The sequence below is a fragment of the Lycium ferocissimum genome, chromosome 9 (genome assembly GCF_029784015.1).
Source record: "Lycium ferocissimum isolate CSIRO_LF1 chromosome 9, AGI_CSIRO_Lferr_CH_V1, whole genome shotgun sequence".
Lineage (NCBI taxonomy): Eukaryota > Viridiplantae > Streptophyta > Magnoliopsida > Solanales > Solanaceae > Lycium > Lycium ferocissimum.
In genome coordinates this window covers 35,903,939-35,923,924 of record NC_081350.1, presented here as the reverse complement: position 1 = coordinate 35,923,924, position 19,986 = coordinate 35,903,939, and the positions used below count along the sequence as shown (strand labels likewise).

Below are 19,986 nucleotides of genomic sequence, written 5' to 3'. Positions count from 1 at the left end.
ATACATACACTATACATATAATATACATAGCTATATACAAGATATACAACCAAAGTGTATACTTCGGCCATGTTGGTAAACTTGTTAGCTGATTCACTAAGTTTCCCAACATAATTACTATATTTTATTAGTAAATTTAAAGAAAATGGTTTGACACATGTTTCGCCACTAGCAAATTGTCCATTATTTCCCTAACATAACCTTTCCATATACTCTTTATCTTTACAAAAGAGCCTCCTCGATCCCCAACCACTCACCCACCCCAACATCGACAGTGGACAAACTCCGCCTGTATTTCTAAATAATTCAATTTTCCATCCATCAATACCAGTATTTTATTAGACAGAAAAATTACTAAAATCAGAGACTGGTAGATTAAAATTCCAACAGTAAACTTTAAAGCAAAATTCCAAAGGATCATTTGGTAGAAGGTATAAGCTGGAATATCCCAACACTAATTTTTATACCATATTTTGTAAAAGGTATAAATTTATCTTGGAATAAATTTATATCTTGTACCAAACAAAGTATAAAATGCATCCCATGATATAAGCCGGGATATACCTTCTTATACCACTTACTCTGAGACTATTTTATACCATCTCCTAAATGATATAAAATAGTCTCAAGATATGGGATAAATTAATCCCGGGATAATTTTGGCCATGCACCCAACGACCACCAATAGTATTACTATTTTGTTACTGCAGTAAATTTAAAGGAAAATATATTTGACACGTGTTTTCTCCACTAGGAAATAGTCCCAGTTGCCTAACATAACCTTTTCCACATACTTGAGTCTTTACAAAACAGCCTCTATTGACCCCCACTCAACCTCGACATACTCAACAAAATCGGTACCAGATTCCGGCGAAAATGGACGTCCGAGATTCATCGGATTGGCCTCCACCTGGCTATACTGAGGATCTCAAAGTATCTAACGGTAGAAAAATCAAGGTAAAAATAAATTGAAACCTTATTTACTACTAGTAAAATTTACTCTTTATCAGTTCTTCTAATGTTTTGAATCTTGAAACTACATAATCTAGACCTCAATTTTAACACTACAAACACAGGTCTATTGAATTTTGCACGGGATATTGTTGCTCTTATATTTCTTCAAGTTTGAATCTTTATAATCAGTCTATTTTTGTGGTTAAATTACAAATGGGGTTATTGAATTTTTTCATTGGATGATTAAAAGAAATTGGATATTATGTGTTTTTCTTGGATATTGTGTTCAAATCCAAATGGGTTTGGGGTAATTTTTTTCAAGGTAAAAAATGGACTTATTTAGCTAAATTTTACTCATCATTTCTCCAATTTTAACATAATTAGTCAATTTTGTGGGTAACTATAAATGGGTTTATTGAATTTTTCATTGGATGATTAAAAATATTAGGATATTTTTCATGGGTCTATCTAAAATTGGGATACTATTGTTGTTTTCTTGCTCTTTTTGTTTTGGGACATTGATTGACATATGTTGTCTTTAGCTCAATTTCACTGTCATTTCTTCAATTTCGATTTAAAGTTCATTTTTTTTTCCTTTGGAGGAAAGGTTAAGGAAAATTGTTATATTTGGGCATGATCAACTTGGTAAACCACTTACATGTACAATCTTGATATTACCCTTTCAAGTACATAATCAGTCCATTTTGTGGTTAAATACAAATGGGCGTTATTGAATTTCGGAAAAGGGCCAAATATACCCCTCGTTATACTTTCGGTATAAATATACCCCTGCCGTTATATTTTCAGTCCAAATATACCCCTCCTTCGTTAAAATTGTCCAAGGTGAACACTAGTTCTGACGTGGTACTGACAACTCGGTGAGGTGGACACCACGTGGAAAGCCACCTGACCACCCCTCCCGCCACCTGTTTCCTCCGCTTTGCGGTGACAGAGGTAGCGGCGACGAGGATGCAATGTCAATTTCCTTGTTACAGGGTACACGCTTCTTCTGTTTCCTTGGCCATGTTCTTGTCAATGGATGCCGGTCTCCGCCGCCTTAAGTCCACTGCAGCATAAAGTCTATATATAGTAAGTACTAAATGGGGGATTACATTCCAATCTACTTCTTTCAAAATCAGTAAAATTATTTCCTTACGTTTTCCCGTTGCATAATTAGTTCCTTGTCCTTTTCAATCCTTTCACAAGCTTTTATCTTCTCGGCATTACAATCCAACGGAACAGAGGGAAAGATCGTCGAAAGGGGAAAACGGTTGAGTGACATTGCATCATCGTCGCCGCTACCTCTCCTGCCCCAAGTGGAGGAGCAGTGGTGGATAGAGAGGGATAAATGGGTTGGGTGGTGAGGTGGCATGCCACGTCGTGTCCAGGGTCCACCTCACTGAGTTGTCAGTGCCACGTCAGATATAGTGTCCACCTTGGACAATTTTAACGGAGGAGGGGTATATTTGGACTGAAAGTATAACGGCAGAGGTATATTTATACCGAAAGTATAACGAGGGGTATATTTGGCCCTTTTCCGATAGTACAGGGGTATATTTGGCCCTTCTCCGATTGAATTTCTCATTGGTTGATTAAAAGAATTTGGATATTGTTGCTGTGATTGTGTGTTTTTTGGATATTGTGTTCAAATCCAAATGGGTTTGTGGTAGAAGTAACAAACGGTAGAAAAATCAAGGTAAAAATTGTAACTTATTTAGCTCAATTAGTAAGTTTCGCTCATCATTTCTTCTATTTTGAATCTTGAAAGTGCGTAATTAGTCAGTTTTGTGGTTAACTAGTTGAAGTTTTCATGGGATGATTACTAAAATTAGGATATTGTTGTCATTATTGTGTGTTTTTCTTGGAAATGATGTGAAAATCCAAATGGGTTATCCGAAATTGTTATTGTTTTGCCCTTTTGTTTTTAGGGCATCGACTGATATATGCTGAGCCAGCTCTTTAGTTCAATTTCACTGTCATTTCTTCAATACCATTTTTTTGATGAAAGCTTAAGGGAATTCGATTTAAAGTTGATGATGAGCCAATTCTGTAGTTAATTCCAGATGAGTCTAGGTTACTTTTTGATGGGTTTATTCAAAATGGGGATATTAGCGTCGTTATTGTTATTTTTGGGCGTGATCAACTTGGTAAACGATTTGCATGTGAACTTATTTAGCTAAATTTTACTCATCATTTTTTCAAGTTTGAATCTTATAAGTACGTAGTCTGTCGATTTTGTTGTTAATTACAAACGGGTCTATTGAATTTTTCATGGGATTATTAAAAGAATTAGGAAATTGTTGCTGTTATTGTGTTTGTTTTGGGATATTTTATTCAAATCCAAATGTGTTTGCCGTAAATTTTCACGGGTTATCCAAAATTTGGATATTATTGTTGTTGTTTTGCTTTTGCTCATTTTTGCGGGGGCATCGACCGATATTATGCTGGGCCAGCTCCTTAGCTCAATTTCCCTGTCATTTCTTCAACTCCGATTTAAAGTTCACTTTTTTTTTTTTTTTGGTTTGAGGAAAGGTTAAGAAATTCAATTGAAGTTCACTTTTTGATAGGGTTATTCAAAATGGGGATATTAGCATTGTTATTGTTATTTTTGGGCATGATCAACTTGGTAAACTACTTCCATGTACAATCTTGATATTACCCTTTTTATTGAATGGTTTATCAGTTGTGTTACTCGAGTATCATTCTGCTCTGCATAGCAAATAGCCAAATACAGCGTTTTAAGTCAATTTGCCCCGTTGTAGATTTTGTGTTGCAGCTTTAGGTGGGCGAGTGGGATTCAAGGTTTTTCTTTCTTCTTTTATAAAATTAAGTTTATGAGGTGAGTACAATAATGGTCTCTCGGTATCCGTGTAGGCATAGCTAAAACCTGGAAGAAAAGGATCCATACATGCATACCAAATTACCAACTACTAGTTGGTATTAAGGCCAGAATCTTTTTAGTTTGGTTAGAAATTTCTATGTCAGAGACTCAGAGTAGAGGTGTAGCAATAAGTGAGAGTTAGAGAACCTCCACTTTTACAAAACCCCTACTTTGCCTTAAAATGTAGAAAAATAGTATTGGAATGTAACAAAGACGAATAGTTGGGAATGGTTATAGATGAATCATATATTCGACCGCAACGAATATGGGATGGGCAGGTAGTTGATTGATTGATTTAATTGGCCATTATCCTTATGTTATAAATTATCAGTCTTTGATTTATTTGAAAATTATCTGCGTGTCACATACATCTTATCATCCAACATGTGTATCTGGCTAAATGCTAAAAACATGGCATCAACTTGTTGACTCAATTTATAAGAATGATGGATCTAACATAGCCTACACTCTACCCTCCCCAGACCCCACCTGGTGGGATTATACTGGGTATGTTGTTGATGGATCTAACATAATGTTATTTTCTTTAGGAATTAAAACTTTCCCCGGTCTTGGAACTCTTTCTGGATATGTTTCATAAAGAGCATAATTGTGTTCCCGTATTGTCTTCGCTAATCTTGATGTATGCAGTGATGTTGCAACATTAGAATCTGCATTATAAAAGGTTGTTGCCTGTGTAATAGAGAATCAACCACCGTTAAATGATATCATGTAACAAGTGCATAGTCTTTCTGCTTATGTGGCTTGCATCACATATTGTTGTCATTTCTCTTTCAGTACTATACAAATGTGGAGACTGGGAAAAAGTTTTATTCCAAGAAGGAAGTGACTCGGTACATGAACACAAAAGATTCTTGCCATGATGTGACTCAAGCAGTGAATAATCAAGATAAGAGCTGCTCTGAGAACAATGTTAGTCAAATGAATAATCAAGATAAGAGCTGTTCCGAGAACAATGTTAGTCATATGAATAATCAAGATAAGAGCTGCTCTGAGAACAATGTTAGTCAGGTGAGTTCTGAAGGTAAAGTAACTCTTACGTTCTACTTTTTTGCTACGTGGTTCCTATCTTCTAAGTTCTGTCACATGTTATTATCAGATTGTTGAGGGAACAAAGGATTCTCATGAATGGTTACCTCCAGGGTGGACAGTTGAGTTGAAGACTCGTAAATCTGGCACACATGCTGGTACGACTTACAAGGTATAAAAATGGAAACATACCGACCTCTGAAATACTTGTGGCGATGATTTGTAAATATGCATCTCTTATTTTTGACTTTTAGTGTGACCTCTGGGAATATTAGCAATGTGTCAAATTTGGTGATGTATCAGCATGTCTTTTTGCAAGATTTCATGCTTAAAATAAACAGATAACGGTGTTCACTCGAATTCCATGTAGATGACAAAGTCTGTGGCATACAATGGTCATGCTGCTTTTGGTTCTGCTGGTAGTTTATCTGAATCCCAAAATGTCAATAGTATTTGTTAGTTGATGTAATGATGAGAATGCAGATTCTCGGCAAATCTACTTCTGTTGATTATTTTTCTAAGATCAGAAGTCTTCCCTTAAGGGGTTGAGTGGTGCACAGACTAGTTATATAAGGTTTATAATATAGGGAATAAGTCCAAATTTACCCCTCTACAGTGTTATCAAAAGCGAAAAGCGCAAAAAAACTCTTAAGGTTAGCTGGGGCTTTAAGCGCAAAGCACAAATGAAGTGCGGGTTTTAATGGAAAAAGGCTCAATGGTGCAAAAATACAAATATTATATGTTTAGTCCAAGACTACTAATAATAAGCATGAATAGCAAATATATGGACAAAAAAATTGTAAAAACATTACGATAAAGTGAAATATCAATTATCTAGTGTCACCTCTTCAAGAGAGGCTCATTGGCAAGGAAAAGTATGTCTGAACCTTGATTATGACACTGAAGCGCACATAAAGCGATGCGAAGCGCTAACCATGTTTTGAGGCTCACTTCAGGCTTAAGCGCGCCTTTGACAACACTGCCCCTCTACTATATGAAATATCTTAGTTTCACTCTCGGTTATACTTTAGGGCAATTCATATCCTTACTGTTAGCAAAATGCCTCATTTTTGCCCTTGATTTTAACGACACTCTAGCATGGCCGGGTGAATTCACATTTCAAAAATACTTCTGGAAAATGGTCCCAATTTACCCTCTGCTTTTGAGTGTGCTTAAAATTACCCTCCATTATAGTTCAGAATGGAGCTCCATTTGGGTCAGGGGCAAACATGAGGATTTGCTAACGAAGGGGTAAATGACCCCAAACTCCAAAGTATAATGGAGGGCAACATACCCTGTGAGCTTTAAAAAAATGCTAATATTTTAGAACATTGTTTATAATAATATAATGTTTTTGGTCTTGATTAAAAAAAAAATAAAAATATATATATATATATATATATATATATATATATAATGTGTTTTGGCAAAGTCAAATTTGGTCCTACTTATGGATCAAAACCTCAGACCAGTTTAATCATCAGGCCAACTCCTGAAACAGTGATCTGCTGCATCTAGGCGGGGTTTGATAATTAGGGGAACATCATAGAGAAAACTGAACTTGAAGAAGCTTCATGATTTTAACTTTTAATCATACAAATTTTGAGTTCTTTTTGTCATAGGAACTTCAACCAAGTATTCCTAGAAACTTCTTTATTCTGGTAGCTTGCCTGTAGCCTCATAAGTTTTTTTTTTTTTTTTTTTTTTTGCTGCAACACTAAGCAGAAGTTGTCCTAGTTTTGCCGCTTCTCAGTAATAACCATGTCCTCTAGAGCAGGAATGATGCTACTTTACAGATAAAATGCTCCAATCATACCTCATCTTTAGTTTACATTCTTGTTACTTTTGATGTTCCAGGTTTACGTTGATCCATCAACTGGAAACAAATTCTATTCGAAGCCTGAAGTGACTAGATATCTCAAAAGTATAAAGCAGAACAACATAGTGGGAGAAGGACAGATAGTAGGCCCTCTACCTTTTAACTTTCTCACCATGATATAATCTGTTTGTAGTTTTTACTTTTTTCTAAATGATTCATGCACACACTTCTATTGGGCTTGAAGATATCTTTTCTCAAGATACCAAATTTCACCATGCATTTGTAACTAGTTTGAAATGGAAAAATCTGTCTTTGGGCAGCCTGACTCATATTTGGACATACCCGATAGGAAAAGTAGGTAAAAGTTTGATGGAGGAAGCTAGTTCCAGATATTTGATGGTAGCTCTTGTAGCCTTGGGTTATTACAATGTTTTCATGTGTAGTTATGTTTTTGTTTCAGCAGGGAAATGGTGAGGTATCCTCTTCAAATCAGAAAGCATCTGAGGATTCCGAAAATATCAGGGGCCAGAGTCGCATATCCAAAAGGCGGAAATCTGACATTGACCAGCCCACGGTAATGACAATTTTTCTGTAATATACCCCCGCCTAAAGATTTGACTGTTAGCTGTGTAGTTCACTATGGGTTACTGATTTCTCTAGTAACAGATAGGTGACAGTCGAAAGCAATTCACTGGGTGTAGCATTTAGGCACTGCAACTTATTGTCGTTAATTTATGTTTTTTCTCAGCATGGCTTCGAAGAGGGGTCATTTTCGAAGCAGCAAGCATCTCAGGAATCTGAAGTTGGAGAAGAGAGTTGTATATCCAAAAGGAAGAAATCTGGCATTAAGAGGCCCTCTACAAAGACTTCTCCCTCTGTAATATACTCAAGATACCTCTGAAAAGATTTGATTGTTTAGTTCACTATGGATTTATTGATTCTCAGTACTATCTAAGTTGCTGTAGAAAGCAATTCAATGGGTGTAGCCTTGAGGTATTGCAAGTATTCTCATGTAATTATGTTCTTGTTTCAGCATGGTGCTGGAGAGGACTTCCCTTTAAATGAGAAAACATCTCTAGGTTCCAAAGAGAACGGGGCCCATAGTCCCCTATCCAAAAGGCAGAAACCTGGCAGTGACAGTCCATCTACAAAGAGTGTTTCTTCTGTAATACCTCAGATGCTTCTGATACATATGATTTATAGCTTCTCTATTCACCATGGGTTGCTGATTTTTGTAGTAACATTTAGGCTGCAGTTAACTGCAATTCAGTGGATGAATTACCCCCTGGCTGGAAAAAAGAAGTCATAACTCGACAAAATGGTCGTGGGACAAGGAAAGACGCGGTATTTCTCCTTTTTCCTCTCTCTCTCTCTCTCTCTCTCTCTCTCTCTCTCTCTCTATCTATCTATCTATCTATCTGTCTGTCTGTCTATCTACCTATCTATCCATTGATCCATCCATATATTGATATATATGTATGCTTGTGTTTGTGTGTATAAAGGGTTTTGCTAACCCACACATGAGTGTAGTAGTTAGCACCATGCACACTTTTCATTTTCTCAAATTACCGCTTTCATTTTTCTGGTTTGTCAATAAATAGTGGACAGTTTTATTTTATGTTATTATAAAGAGGTTAAAGGTTGTCTAGCTCACCATCACCAGAAGCTCCCGTTTCCTGTGAAATGAGAAGCCAACTTGCATGCCTTTTTTTCCCCATTGCATTGCGTGAGCAGACCCCAGAATCAAAATATGCTGATCTAGGTTGAGTTTTAAAGACCCTTGTTGAGTAGAACTTATGAACAATATGTGTTTTGAGTAAATTTATTTTTTTCATCATTAGGAAAGAGAAAGTTAGAAAAGGATTAATTGAAAACATAAAAATTAGAAAATGTGCATCTTTTCATAACAAAGCTAAAAAAAAAATAAAAAATGAAATATTGTCTGCGATGGTGTTTCTTGTTCATCTTCAACTCCAACAGACTTTTCCCAATTGAAAGCAACCCTCATTTGTCCAACATTTCCCATTCACTCATTTTCATCTCCACAAAGACCACCTTGGTTCTAAAATGGATTCGTTATCCCTTCCATGGTTAATCTTGGATGTACGAATGGAAGGCTTGAAACTTGTCGAAGCCGTAGCAGGAATTCCATTGAAGGAGCTGGGATTTTCGGAGGGGAGGGAAAGATCTCGTTTGGGGGTGGGGGTGGAGGGTACGGAGAGAAACTTCAACTTTTTGGGTTAAAAGACATAAAGTTTTCCTTCTTTAATAGATAGTATGGACATTCTGGGTATATTAAAAGTGGGTATGGTGCTAACCTACTACGCTCATGTATTAGGTTTACAAAACCCATATTTATATACACGAATAATCTATTTAAGGGGGACATTCTATTTTGGACCTTTATGCAGTACTTTAGCATGCATGAGAAAGGGTGATACGGGAACAGGGTTACGTGGCTCCTTATGTGATAGATATGGCATGCCGCGGCAATAGATAAATATTCAAAGCTGAGAATTTTATGTCGACTTGCTCATTGCAGATTTACATTGATCCAGTGCATGGACATAAATTTCGCTCCAAAAAGGAAGTTTTCCGCTATCTACAAAATGGAGACGCTAGTAGGTCTGCTAGAAGACCTGCGAAAGGGAATGAAGCTTCACCAAAGAAGGATAATTCTGTAAGTCTACATCTTTCTGGATTCCCCCCCTCCCTCTACCCATCGCCACTGTTATTTGGATTGAAAACTTCTTTTTCATGTTACTGTTCATCTTGCATACAGAACCTTGTTGGTCATATTTATAATGTCGCCTCCAGTGAGATGCACCAGTCTTAACCCTTTAGTAGGAAAATATATTACATCCTGTAAGAGTAGTGTAGTTGCTGCCTTCTGTAACACATTTCGTGTGTTGGGGGTACTGAAGAAGCTCTTCTAAAGCAGAGGGTCATTGAATTTGTGAAATTTTAGTCACACTAGAAAGCTCCAAGTTTAAAGAGAATAACTCCACATCTTACTATGCAAATTGTGGAGGGGAATGCAACTATGTTCAAGATACTATGACAAAACAGGCTCAGTAACTTACAAAAAATTTCGCTAATACCTGAATTCTAGATCTGAAGTCTGAACCACCATCCAAATGTTATTTATGCCTTTTTCGTTGTAAGTCCTTTAAATGAGGAGGAATCTTGTCTGATATTGTATACCGAATATAATCATTAAGTGTTAAATCAAAGTTGAATATCTTATCACCATATTAACATTTCGTAGAATGGGTTTATTCTTTGTGTAACTGATTGATCTTGAAATTCCTCCACCTTGTTCTTGACTAGCTTTATTTTGGTATCATGAAGGCCTTAATCCTTTGTAGACATGATTTTTGAAAATTTGAAGTATTCAAGCTCAATTTGTTTATTGTCAAGACTAGTGGATGTTGATTTACCCAGAATGGGAGGGATCTCTGATGGTCAGAAATTTATTTCTTTTAATAGCTCACAACAGATGATGCCAGCTTGAAGAAATCAGGGTGCTTTGTGACAGGAAGACCGCTTTTTCCCACTGATGATGATGAGTCGAAAGGTGATAATCTGTAGTTGGAAATATTGCTCCATTGTCCAAATCTGAGAGGACGCATATTGTTTATTTTATCTGGTCATCTGTTCTAGTCATTTTATTTTTCTTCGTTAATATGTTTACCTGCTCTCTCTCTCTCTCTAGATGCTGGTAATTAATTCTCAATTGTGAAACTGGAATTACTGATGTAGGGGCAAAAAGTTTTGGTACTTGCTCACCTGCACAGGAAGCTGAGAGTTCCAAGAAACAGCTTGACTGCAGTGTGTCTGATCCGAACACCATCATCACATCCATTTTAGCTGAGATAAATGAGAACCATTCCGTTGAAAATTTAATCGAAGATGCTGAAATAGAACCTGTAAGTGTTGATGTTAAACAGCCATCAGCGGTTTCCACCCAGTCAGATCTCCTCCCTGAGAAGCAAGTACCAGAAAATGAGCCGGAAAAGCAAAGTGATAAAGCAGCGAAGCAGCAGTCAAGCAAATCTAGAAATAGAGAGTCACTTAACCTTGGTCGTCGGGCGTCCAAAAGACTTGCAGGTCAAAATCCAGAAGCAGCTGCGAATTTAGATCTGGATGAACATGCTCTTCCAGCTGTAGTTGACAAATCTGCCTCTCCGAGCCTCTCCCCGAATGTCTGTGGTCAGGAATTGCTTCAACACTCTGATCCTACAACGGGAACTGGCAAGTCTGATCAGGCTTCTTTGAGCGGAAAAGCTTCATTGGACGACTTACCCGCAGGCTGGAAAAAAGAATTCAAAATTACAAAAAAAGCCAGTGGGATAAGAAAAGACCCGGTATTCTCTCTCTCTCTCTCTCTCTCTCATGCACATCATCTTATTCAAGCAGTCTATTTTGCACAATATGCTGTGACGGGTTATGCATGAGAAAGGCTGTGTTACGTTAGCAGGAGTAAGGGCTGCTTGTGTGAAGAATGCTGCATAAGTAGATTTGTATTCGAAGTTTTTAGTGCGGATCTTAAGTTGAGTTTTATTGCAGTTATACATTGATCCAGTGCATGGATATGCATTTTACTCCAAGAAGGATGTTTTTCGCTATCTAGAAACTGGAGACATCAAGAGCTGTGCTATAAGACCTGTCAAAAGAGATCTACATGCTACAACGAAGGAGAGTTCTGTAAGTCATAGCATTTCTGATTTTCTTCTCTCTCCCCCACCCCCCTCTCCCTCAAATCCCCTCCGGCTCTTCTGTCACCTTTGTTGTTGCTATTTGTTGGATAAGTTCTATTTTCCCTGTTACTGCTAAACCTTGTTGGTCATATTAGTATGATAGTGCCTCCAGTGAGATGAAGCCGTTTCCCTCCTTTACTAGTAAAACATATTACAATCCAGTACGAACTTTGTGAAGTTGGTGCCTTCTGTAAAAATCTGTTTCAGGTACTGGAGATCAGGAAGAACCTCTTCTAAGATAGGTATGCTTTATTCTGAGACAGAGAGGCTCCTTTAGTGGAATACCAAGTCAAAGGAATCCAATGAAACTTTAAGTCACACTACAACTTGTCAAGAGAAGCGATAGCCTAATTGTAAAGACTCTCCACCTCCATCCAGGTTGGGTTCGAGTCATGAACGGAGCAAAGTGGGGAAGGTCAACTGTTGGACTCCAGGTGTAGGGGGATCTGGGTAGTGTTGTTAAATCTAGCTTTAAGTGCGCTTAAACCCTGAATTGGTGCTTTAGTGTAGGTATCAAGGTGCTAAGGCACGTGCACCTTCATCGATGGGTTTTGTCTTTAGGGGCAGAGCAACATAAATAATAATTTTTTTGTTTATAATTACGTTTCCTGCATTACATTTCTATTCTTTGTTTTGCTTCATAGTGCTTTCTCCGCTAACGCCCATGCTTGAATTGCGCTTTGCTGTTAAAGCTCCGACAGACTTTAGCGCTTTTTTGTGCTTTTCGCTTTTGACTACTCTGGATTTGGGCGCTGGAGTTTACCCTACACTCTCTCTACCTTTCTGAAGATGCAGATGTTTTCTAAGTTTGAAGAGAATAACTTCACATCATACTATCCGAATTTAAATATGCGGAGACCTTTGCTGCGTGGATTCTTTCAAAAATGCCCCTGGGTGCGTGTCGGATCCTCCAATAGTAGTGCCCTTTTGGAGGATCCGACATGGGTACGGCAACATTTTTGGAGCTAATGCTGTAGAAGGTTAAAATGGGGAAAATGTTTATATCTAGTATTTTGCATATCAAATATAACTGTTCAAGTGTAGGATTGAAGTTGAATGTCTTTTCATTGTATTAGTATTCCACTGCATGTCTAAACAACAACACAACATACCCAGTGTATTCCCACAAGTTCCCACAAGTGGGGTCTGGGGAAGGTAGGATGTACGCAGACCTTATCCCTACCTTTGTGGGGTAGGATGTATGCGGTGTATTTCACTGCATGTCTCAAGTCTCAACTCTATAATATAATAGAATAATCTTGATTTTTTTTTCTTTTGATGGAGTAAGTAGTTTCATTAATGCGTCACAAAGATGCAAAGAGTGCAAAAGATAATGATTACAAAAGAGAGTTTGTTGGCTCCATTACATGAAGTTCTTTGCTAAGGATTAAGGAGCTAACAGAGTCCAAAAAATTGTCAGAGGTATAAGGGGTATCTAAATAGGAGATAGATGGCACCAGCTAAATAAACATAAGACTTCTAGCCTCCAGGGAGTATTTTAAGACTACTAGCCTCAAGGGAGTATTTGGAGTTGTTATTCCATCAAAACATCTGTAGCTCCTTCTGTCCAAATAGAACAAGAAATGCTTGCAAGGGTATTTTCCAGATTTTCCTGATTGATTTACTAACTGCCAAGAGCTCCAGCATTCATAGGCATACTTAATATTCTCTGGTGTGACCCTGAAATTTCTGCATCTTGTTTTTGACTAGTCGTTTTATACTCATGGACTGTAATCACGAATTCCCTATGTTTTTCACTGTTTGTGATGAGTTTCAATTTTGGCAAGCTTAATTCTTTTATCCTCAGGACTACTGGATGTTGATTTACTTTGAAAATTCTAACAGTTGGAAGTTTTCTCTTTTGGTAGCCTGCAACACCTAACACCAATTCGAAGAAATTAGAGTGCTCTGAGACCAAAAGGCAATCTTTTGGTGCTAAGGAATCCAAAGGTGATATTTCTTTAGTTAATATTCCCTTGCACTCCAACTTTTAGTGGGGATATATACTTGACCAAGTGTTAGTCCATCAATAGCAGTAATTTCAATTCTTTCATTCTACTCTTTCCCCTTGATTTATGTCTTATCAACTCTTTAAACATACATTTATTTTTCAATTCTGAATCTGGGATTGCTGATGTAGGTCGAAAACATTCAGTTACTTGTTCACCGGAAGTACAAGCCGAGAGTTCCAAGAAACAGTCTGAAAGCGGTGTGTCCAATGCGAACGCTATTATCACATCATCTGCAGCTGATATAAATGCAAAGCATTCAAATGAAAATGTAATTGAGACTGCTGAAAAGAGTCTAGACACAAAGCCAGAAATAAGAGACTCAAGTGCAGACACAAAAGTCATAGCTGCTGAAAGTGTCGCTGTTTCAGCTGTCTCAACGCCTCTGTCAGATCTACCCCCAAAGAAGCAATTACCAGAAAATGAGCACGAAAAACATAGTAATAAAGACGAACTGGAGCAATCAAGAAGATCCAAAACTAAGAAGCCACTTACACCTGGTCGTCGGATCTCAAAAAGACTTGTGGGCCACAGCCCAGAACCGGTGGCTGATTTGGATCTAGGTGAACGTGCTTTTCGAGCTGTGGTTAAGAAATCTGCCTCTTCAGGCCTTCCCCTGAATGTCTCTGGTCAGGAATTGCCCCAGCAAACTGATCTAGCAACTGGCAGTTCTGATCAGCCCCCTGCAAGCAATAAAGCTTCATCACGTGATGATCCATTGGAAGTTGTGAAGGGTCTCTCTGAGGGCCAAGCTTTTAAAGAGCAAAGAGTTGCAAACGAGTTGACAAATGAGAAGCAAGATGATGAGAGAATATTGCAAGATTCTCAGCCAGCTGGAATATCACATGACAGCGGAAAGGTTCACTTGGAGCACCAGTTGGTTAAAGAAAGGCCTACAGTTGAGCTGGCGAAAGAAGAAAAAGACAGTCAGAAGAGATTATTTAACAATTCACAACCAGCTGAATTAGAATCAGAAAGTAGGGTACTCCCTGCGGAGGACCGGTCTGTTTCAGAAAGGTCTACCAAGAAACGAACTGGCTATTCTGATCAGGCTTCTCTGAGCAGAAAAGCGTCAGTGGATGAATTATCACCAGGCTTGGAAAAGGAAATACTTAACCTGAACAAAGATCCAACAGGAGGACCTGGCAATTCTGATCATGCTTCTCTGAGCAGACAAGCTTCTGGGGATGAATTACCACCAGGCTTGGGAAAGGAAATACTTAGCCAGAAGAAAGATCCGACATTAGCAACTAGCAATTCTGGTCAGGCTTATTTGAGCAGAGAAGGTTCACTGGATGAAACACCACCAGGCCGGGGAAAGGAAATACTCGGACAGAACAAATATCCTATAGTAGGAACTGGCAATTCTGATCATGCTTTTCTGAGCAGAAAATTTTCACTGGATGAAATACCCCCAGGCTGGGAGAATGTAATACCTGCCCAGAACAAAGATTCTATAGTAGGAACTGGCAATTCTAATCAGGCTTCTCTGAGCAGAAAATTTTCACTGGATGAAATACCCCCGGGTTGGGAGAATGAAATACTTGCCTACAACAAAGATCCTACAATAGGAACTGGCAATTCTAATCAGGCTTCTCTGAGAATAGAAGCTTCAGCAGATGAATTACCACCAGGGTGGGAAAATGAAATGCTTACCCAGAACAAAGATCCGACAGTAGGAACTGGCAACTCTGGGTCACTGGATGATATACCTCCAGGCTGGGAAAAGGAAATACTTGCCAGGAACAAAAATCCATCAGTAGGAACTTACAATTCTGATCGGTCTTTTCTGAGGAGAGAAGCTTCAGTGGATGAATTACCACCAGGCTGGAAAACGGAATTCAGAATGAGAAATACCACTCGTGGGATAAAAAAGGACCCGGTATTCTCTTTCTTCCTCAGCATTCCTGTTTTCCCTCTCCCCCCTGCAGGCTTCTCTCGCCCTCTCTTTCTCATGCACATCATCCTATTTAAGCAGTCTGTTTTACACCTACTAATTTATAAAAAAAGAAGTCTGTTTTACACCATTATGCAGAGATGGGATATATGCATGAGAAAGGGTGCTTCTAGAGAAGGGTTATATCGCTGCTTATGTGGCAGACACAGAATGCTGCATTAGTATTTTGTAGTGAGAATTTTAAGTTAACTTTGTCATTGCAGTTTTACACGGATCCAGTGCATGGATATGTATTTCGCTCCAAAAAGGATGTTATGCGCTATCTGCAAACTGGAGACATCAGAAGTTGTGCTATGAGACCTACCAAAAGGGATCCGGATTCAACAATGAAGGATGATTCTGTAAGTCTGCACATTCTGGATCTCCCACCTGTGTTTCCCATCAAATCTATTCGTGCTACGTGTTTGATAACTCCTGTTCTCCATGTCACTGCTATTCAGCTTGTGTATATATCTTGTTGGTCGTACTAGGAAGATATATTCGATCCTGTAAGAACAGTGGAAAGGTTTGTGTCTTCTATGAAATTTTGTTTGATGTATTGGAGGTGCTGAAGCACCTCTTCTTAAACAGGCCTGCTTCGTGTGAGACTGAGTCGCTGCTTTAGAAGGGATAAATTGGAAAGTGATGACCTTATCCAAGTTTAAAGAGAATAATTCCACATCATAGTATTTGTATTGGAATACGCGGAGAGAATAGTTTATACGAAACTATAGGTAAAGATGATGTCAAAGAAGGTTAAAATGAATGACTCAGTACCTTATAGTTCCCAGACTGGACCGCCATTCTGAGATTTATCCCTGTCTTGTAAGCTCTTTCAATGAGTATAATCTTTATAAACTATAGCTGAAAATGATTAATAGAAAGTTGGAGGAAGGACTTAATTACCTTAATGATTTCCAGATCTCAACCACCATTTCAAGCATTATGTAAGCTTTTTTTCCCCTTGCGGGTTCTTAAACTAGGAGGAAAATCTTTATGTGTAGCGTTTTGCATATACGAATATAATCATCCATGCGGAAAATTCAAGTAGAGTGCCCTTCCGTTGAATTAACATTTCGCAGCATGTCTTTACTTTCTTTTTCTATCTGACAAAATAATTTGGGAATTCCTTCACTTCATTCTTGATTACTCTTTATTTGGTTTAATGGAGGTCTGTTATCAGAGATCCTTTATGCATTTCAATGTTCATGCCAAGATTCAAGTTCGGCAAGTTCCTTTTTGGTTTCTCAATACGAGTGTATGTTGATTTACCTTGAAAGGGAGAAATTTCTGATGGTTGAAAGCTTCTTTCTTTTGATAGCCCTCAACACATGACACCGGTTCGAAGAAATTAGGATGCTCTTTGACCGGAAGACAACTTTCTGCCACCGAGGAATCAAAAGGTGATACATTTTAGATTTAGTTGGGAAGTTTGCTCAAACTCCAATTCTGATAGGAGATACAACATTATTTTGTATCGGCAGTCATTTCATTTCCTCCAATTTGTAGCCTATTTGGCCACGCCTCTCCAAGGCTAAAGTGCTTTTTTTTCCTTTAAAAAACAAGGACTTTTTCAAAGTTGAGGTGTTGGGCCAAGCTTTTAGGAGAAAAAAAAGTGCTTCTGAGTAGAAGCAGAAGCTGTTTTTGAGAAGCTGAATAAAGTATCTTTTCCCGAAAGTATTTTTTTGAAAAGCACTTTTTGAGAAATTACACTTAGGAGCACCTTTTAAAATCTTGGCCAGACACTAATTGCTGTTCAGAAGCGCTTTTTAAATTGATTAGCCAAACACAAACTGCTTCTCACCGAAAGTACTTGTTGAAAAGCACTTCTAAAAGAGCGCTCTTTAGAATAAGTTGATTTTAGAAGCTTGGCCAAACAGGCTATTAGTCTTGTCATTGATATATGTCCTGCCAAATTCTCTAAATGTTGATATTTATTTCTCAATTCTGAAACTGGAGTTGCTGATGTAGGTAGGAAGTGTTCTGGGACTTGTTCGCTGGAACTACAAGCTGAGAGTTCCAATGAACATCCTGAAAGCAGTGTGTTCAACCCCAATAACAGTACTTCATCTATTGTAGCTGATACAACAGAAATAAGAGACTCAAAAGCTATAGCTGTGGAAAGTGTTGATGTTACAAGGTCATTAGCTGTTTCCTCCCCGTCGAACTTCCCCCCAGAGCAGCAATTACCAGAATATGAGGAGGAAAAGCATAGTAATAAAGGAGTGCCAGCTGGGTCGAGAAAATTTAGAAATAGTAAGTCATCTACTCCAGTTCGTCGGGTCTCAAAGAAACTTTCACGCCACAATCCAGAAATGGTGGCTGATTTAGATCTAGGTGAACGTTCTGTTCGAGCTGTGGTTAATAATTCGGCCTCTTCAGTCCTGCCTCTGAATGTCTCTGGTCAGGAATTGCCCCAGCAAACTGATCTAGCAACTGGAGTTTCTGATCAGCCCTCTCTAAGTAAAAATGCTTCATCACGAGATGACCCAGTGGAAGTTGTCAAGTGTCTATCAGAAGGCCAAACTTTTAAAGTTGCCAACGGATTGACCAGTCAGAAGCAAAATGATGCGAGAACATTGCAAGATTCTCAGCTAGCTGGAATATCACATGAAAGTGGAAAGATTCACTTGGAGCACCAGGTTGTTAAAGAAGAACAAGACAGCCGGAAGAGATTATTGAACAATTCTCAACCAGCTGAATTAGCATCGATAAGTAGGGTATTCCCTGTGGAGGACCTGTCTGTTTCTGAAAGGTCTGCCATAGAGCAGGTAAGTGAGAAACGAGATTATGAGAACAAGCAATGGCAATATTCACAACTAGCTGAACCATCATGGAGAAGCGTGGTGGATCTCAATGTGGAGAACAAGCAATGGCAAGATTCACAGCTACTAGCTGAACCATCGTGGAGAAGTACTGTGGATCTTAATGTGGAGAACAAGCAATGGCAAGAGTCACAACTACTTGCTGAACCATCATGGAGAAGTACTGTGGATCTAAATGTGGAGAACCAGCAATGGCAAGATACACAACTAGCTGAACCATCACACCGAATTGTGGATCTTAATGTGGAAAACCAGCAATGGCAAGATCCACAAGTAGCTGAACCATCACAAAGAATAATGGATCTTAATGTGGAAAACCAGCCTGTTAGAGAAAAGCAAACAGGTGGGCAGCTGGTAACTGAGAATCAAGATGAACAGAACAGAAGATTGCATGCGCAACTAGCTTCTTTTCCATTTGGGGACTATTGGTCAGACCCATGCATGGAGTTTGCATTCAAGACCCTTACAGGTGCATTACCAGTTGAAGATACCTTGCCCTTTCAGGGATCTGCCCATCATGAATACAATACTAACTACACTCAGGCTGATGATGGGTGCTTTGAACTGCCATTATTCAACACGTCCGGCTTTTACATGAATGATGTTCCAAACAATTGTGCTCCACCGGAGCAGCACGTCGTCAAGGAGCAACCGCCAATAAATCAGACCTTTTTTGCTCCGCCAATAAATCAGACCTTTTTGCCCGCTGGAAATAATAGCATACCAGGTTGCAGTAGTGATGTTTCTCAAAATGCAGATTTTGACACCCAGGCTAAGGACTACAACAACAAACAACAGCATACCCAGTATATTCCCACAAGTGGGGTTTGGGGGACCCAGGGTAAGGACTATCATTCTAAATTTAAATCTCAAAGGTGAATGCCTTGAGAGAGAGAAGTGTTAGGTGTATCAACGGATCAACTAATAACCCGATGCTGCGCTTCTGTGAATGCATTATTGTGCAGCTGTTACCCTCTAGCTGTTTAACATTTTTTAACGCCGTTTCTAGAGTTGGGGGTGTCTATAATTGGTTGAAGATTGACCACAGATGATGCTTCATCACATCTACGTGGAGGTGACAGATAAATTAGGATTTGTTCAAACCGGATAGCTTGTCGAAATGTAGATGTAGCTTTTTGAATGTTTAGAACCCACGATCTGTTGGAGTTTAGACAGTCTTTTTCGACTTCAAAAGGCATTACAGACAAATGTTTGCTAAATGTTTTCTGTATAAGGTTGGATCTCTAAGCTTTTGTAACATGTAAATTTGTCTCTGTTCTCTCCACTATAAGTGGATTGTTGAGGCATTACAGCTTGTGGACTGTGGTTAGACACAAATCGCCTGTGGATGCATCCAAAAATGCCTCTTCAAACAGGCTACTTTATGAAAAGATCAGAAATGCACTCAAAAAGTGTGGTGTAGTGATCTGAAACTATGGAAAACCAAGGTTCATATTCCGGTAGATACAAAGCGGATGTTAGTTGATTTCTTCTCTATCTGCCTAATCCTTCCGATATTTGTGTTTGTGGAACCTAATATGTATTAGGTGAAATAGTCCGAGTGTTGAGGTGCACACTTTCTCATCTATTTCCCATATGACATTTCTAGGTTCGTGCCCTTACTCAAATTACTCCCTCCGTCTTAAATATCCCTCATAATTAATATTTTTTAAGGGGCGTTTAAAATAAAAAAAGCGACAAATAATTTGAGACGGAGGGCCTGTGTTTCACTAAGGTTGTTCACATTAAAAACCG

The 19,986-nt window shown here is 38.6% G+C and overlaps 1 protein-coding gene across 2 annotated transcripts; it reads left to right on the top strand.

The window, feature by feature from the left end:
• The first annotated feature begins 770 nt into the window (after positions 1-770).
• LOC132030492 (uncharacterized) lies at positions 771-19,737 on the top strand. 2 transcript variants are annotated; one of them, XM_059420146.1, is made up of 17 exons: positions 771-957; positions 4,631-4,864; positions 4,953-5,054; positions 6,740-6,844; positions 7,165-7,275; positions 7,450-7,578; positions 7,735-7,866; positions 7,950-8,045; positions 9,244-9,381; positions 10,191-10,278; positions 10,464-11,068; positions 11,271-11,408; positions 13,330-13,411; positions 13,602-15,352; positions 15,631-15,768; positions 16,728-16,809; positions 17,378-19,737. In XM_059420146.1, exons 1-17 carry the CDS (start codon positions 877-879, stop codon positions 19,108-19,110), a joined length of 5,745 nt encoding a protein of 1,914 aa, XP_059276129.1. In that variant the 5' UTR covers positions 771-876; the 3' UTR covers positions 19,111-19,737. The 2 variants fall into 2 exon arrangements, with proteins under 2 accessions (XP_059276129.1, XP_059276128.1); XM_059420145.1 differs by having other exon boundaries at positions 7,162-7,275.
• Positions 19,738-19,986: the final 249 nt, after the last annotated feature.

Excerpts from the sequence above, each read along its gene's own strand:
- LOC132030492 (XM_059420145.1), top strand. The coding sequence starts at position 877 with ATGGACGTCCGAGATTCATCGGATTGGCCTCCACCTGGCTATACTGAG. Across the intron at positions 958-4,630 it reads CTAACGGTAGAAAAATCAAG|TACTATACAAATGTGGAGAC; the intron begins GTAAAAATAAAT and ends TTTCTCTTTCAG. Across the intron at positions 4,865-4,952 it reads CTGAGAACAATGTTAGTCAG|ATTGTTGAGGGAACAAAGGA; the intron begins GTGAGTTCTGAA and ends TGTTATTATCAG.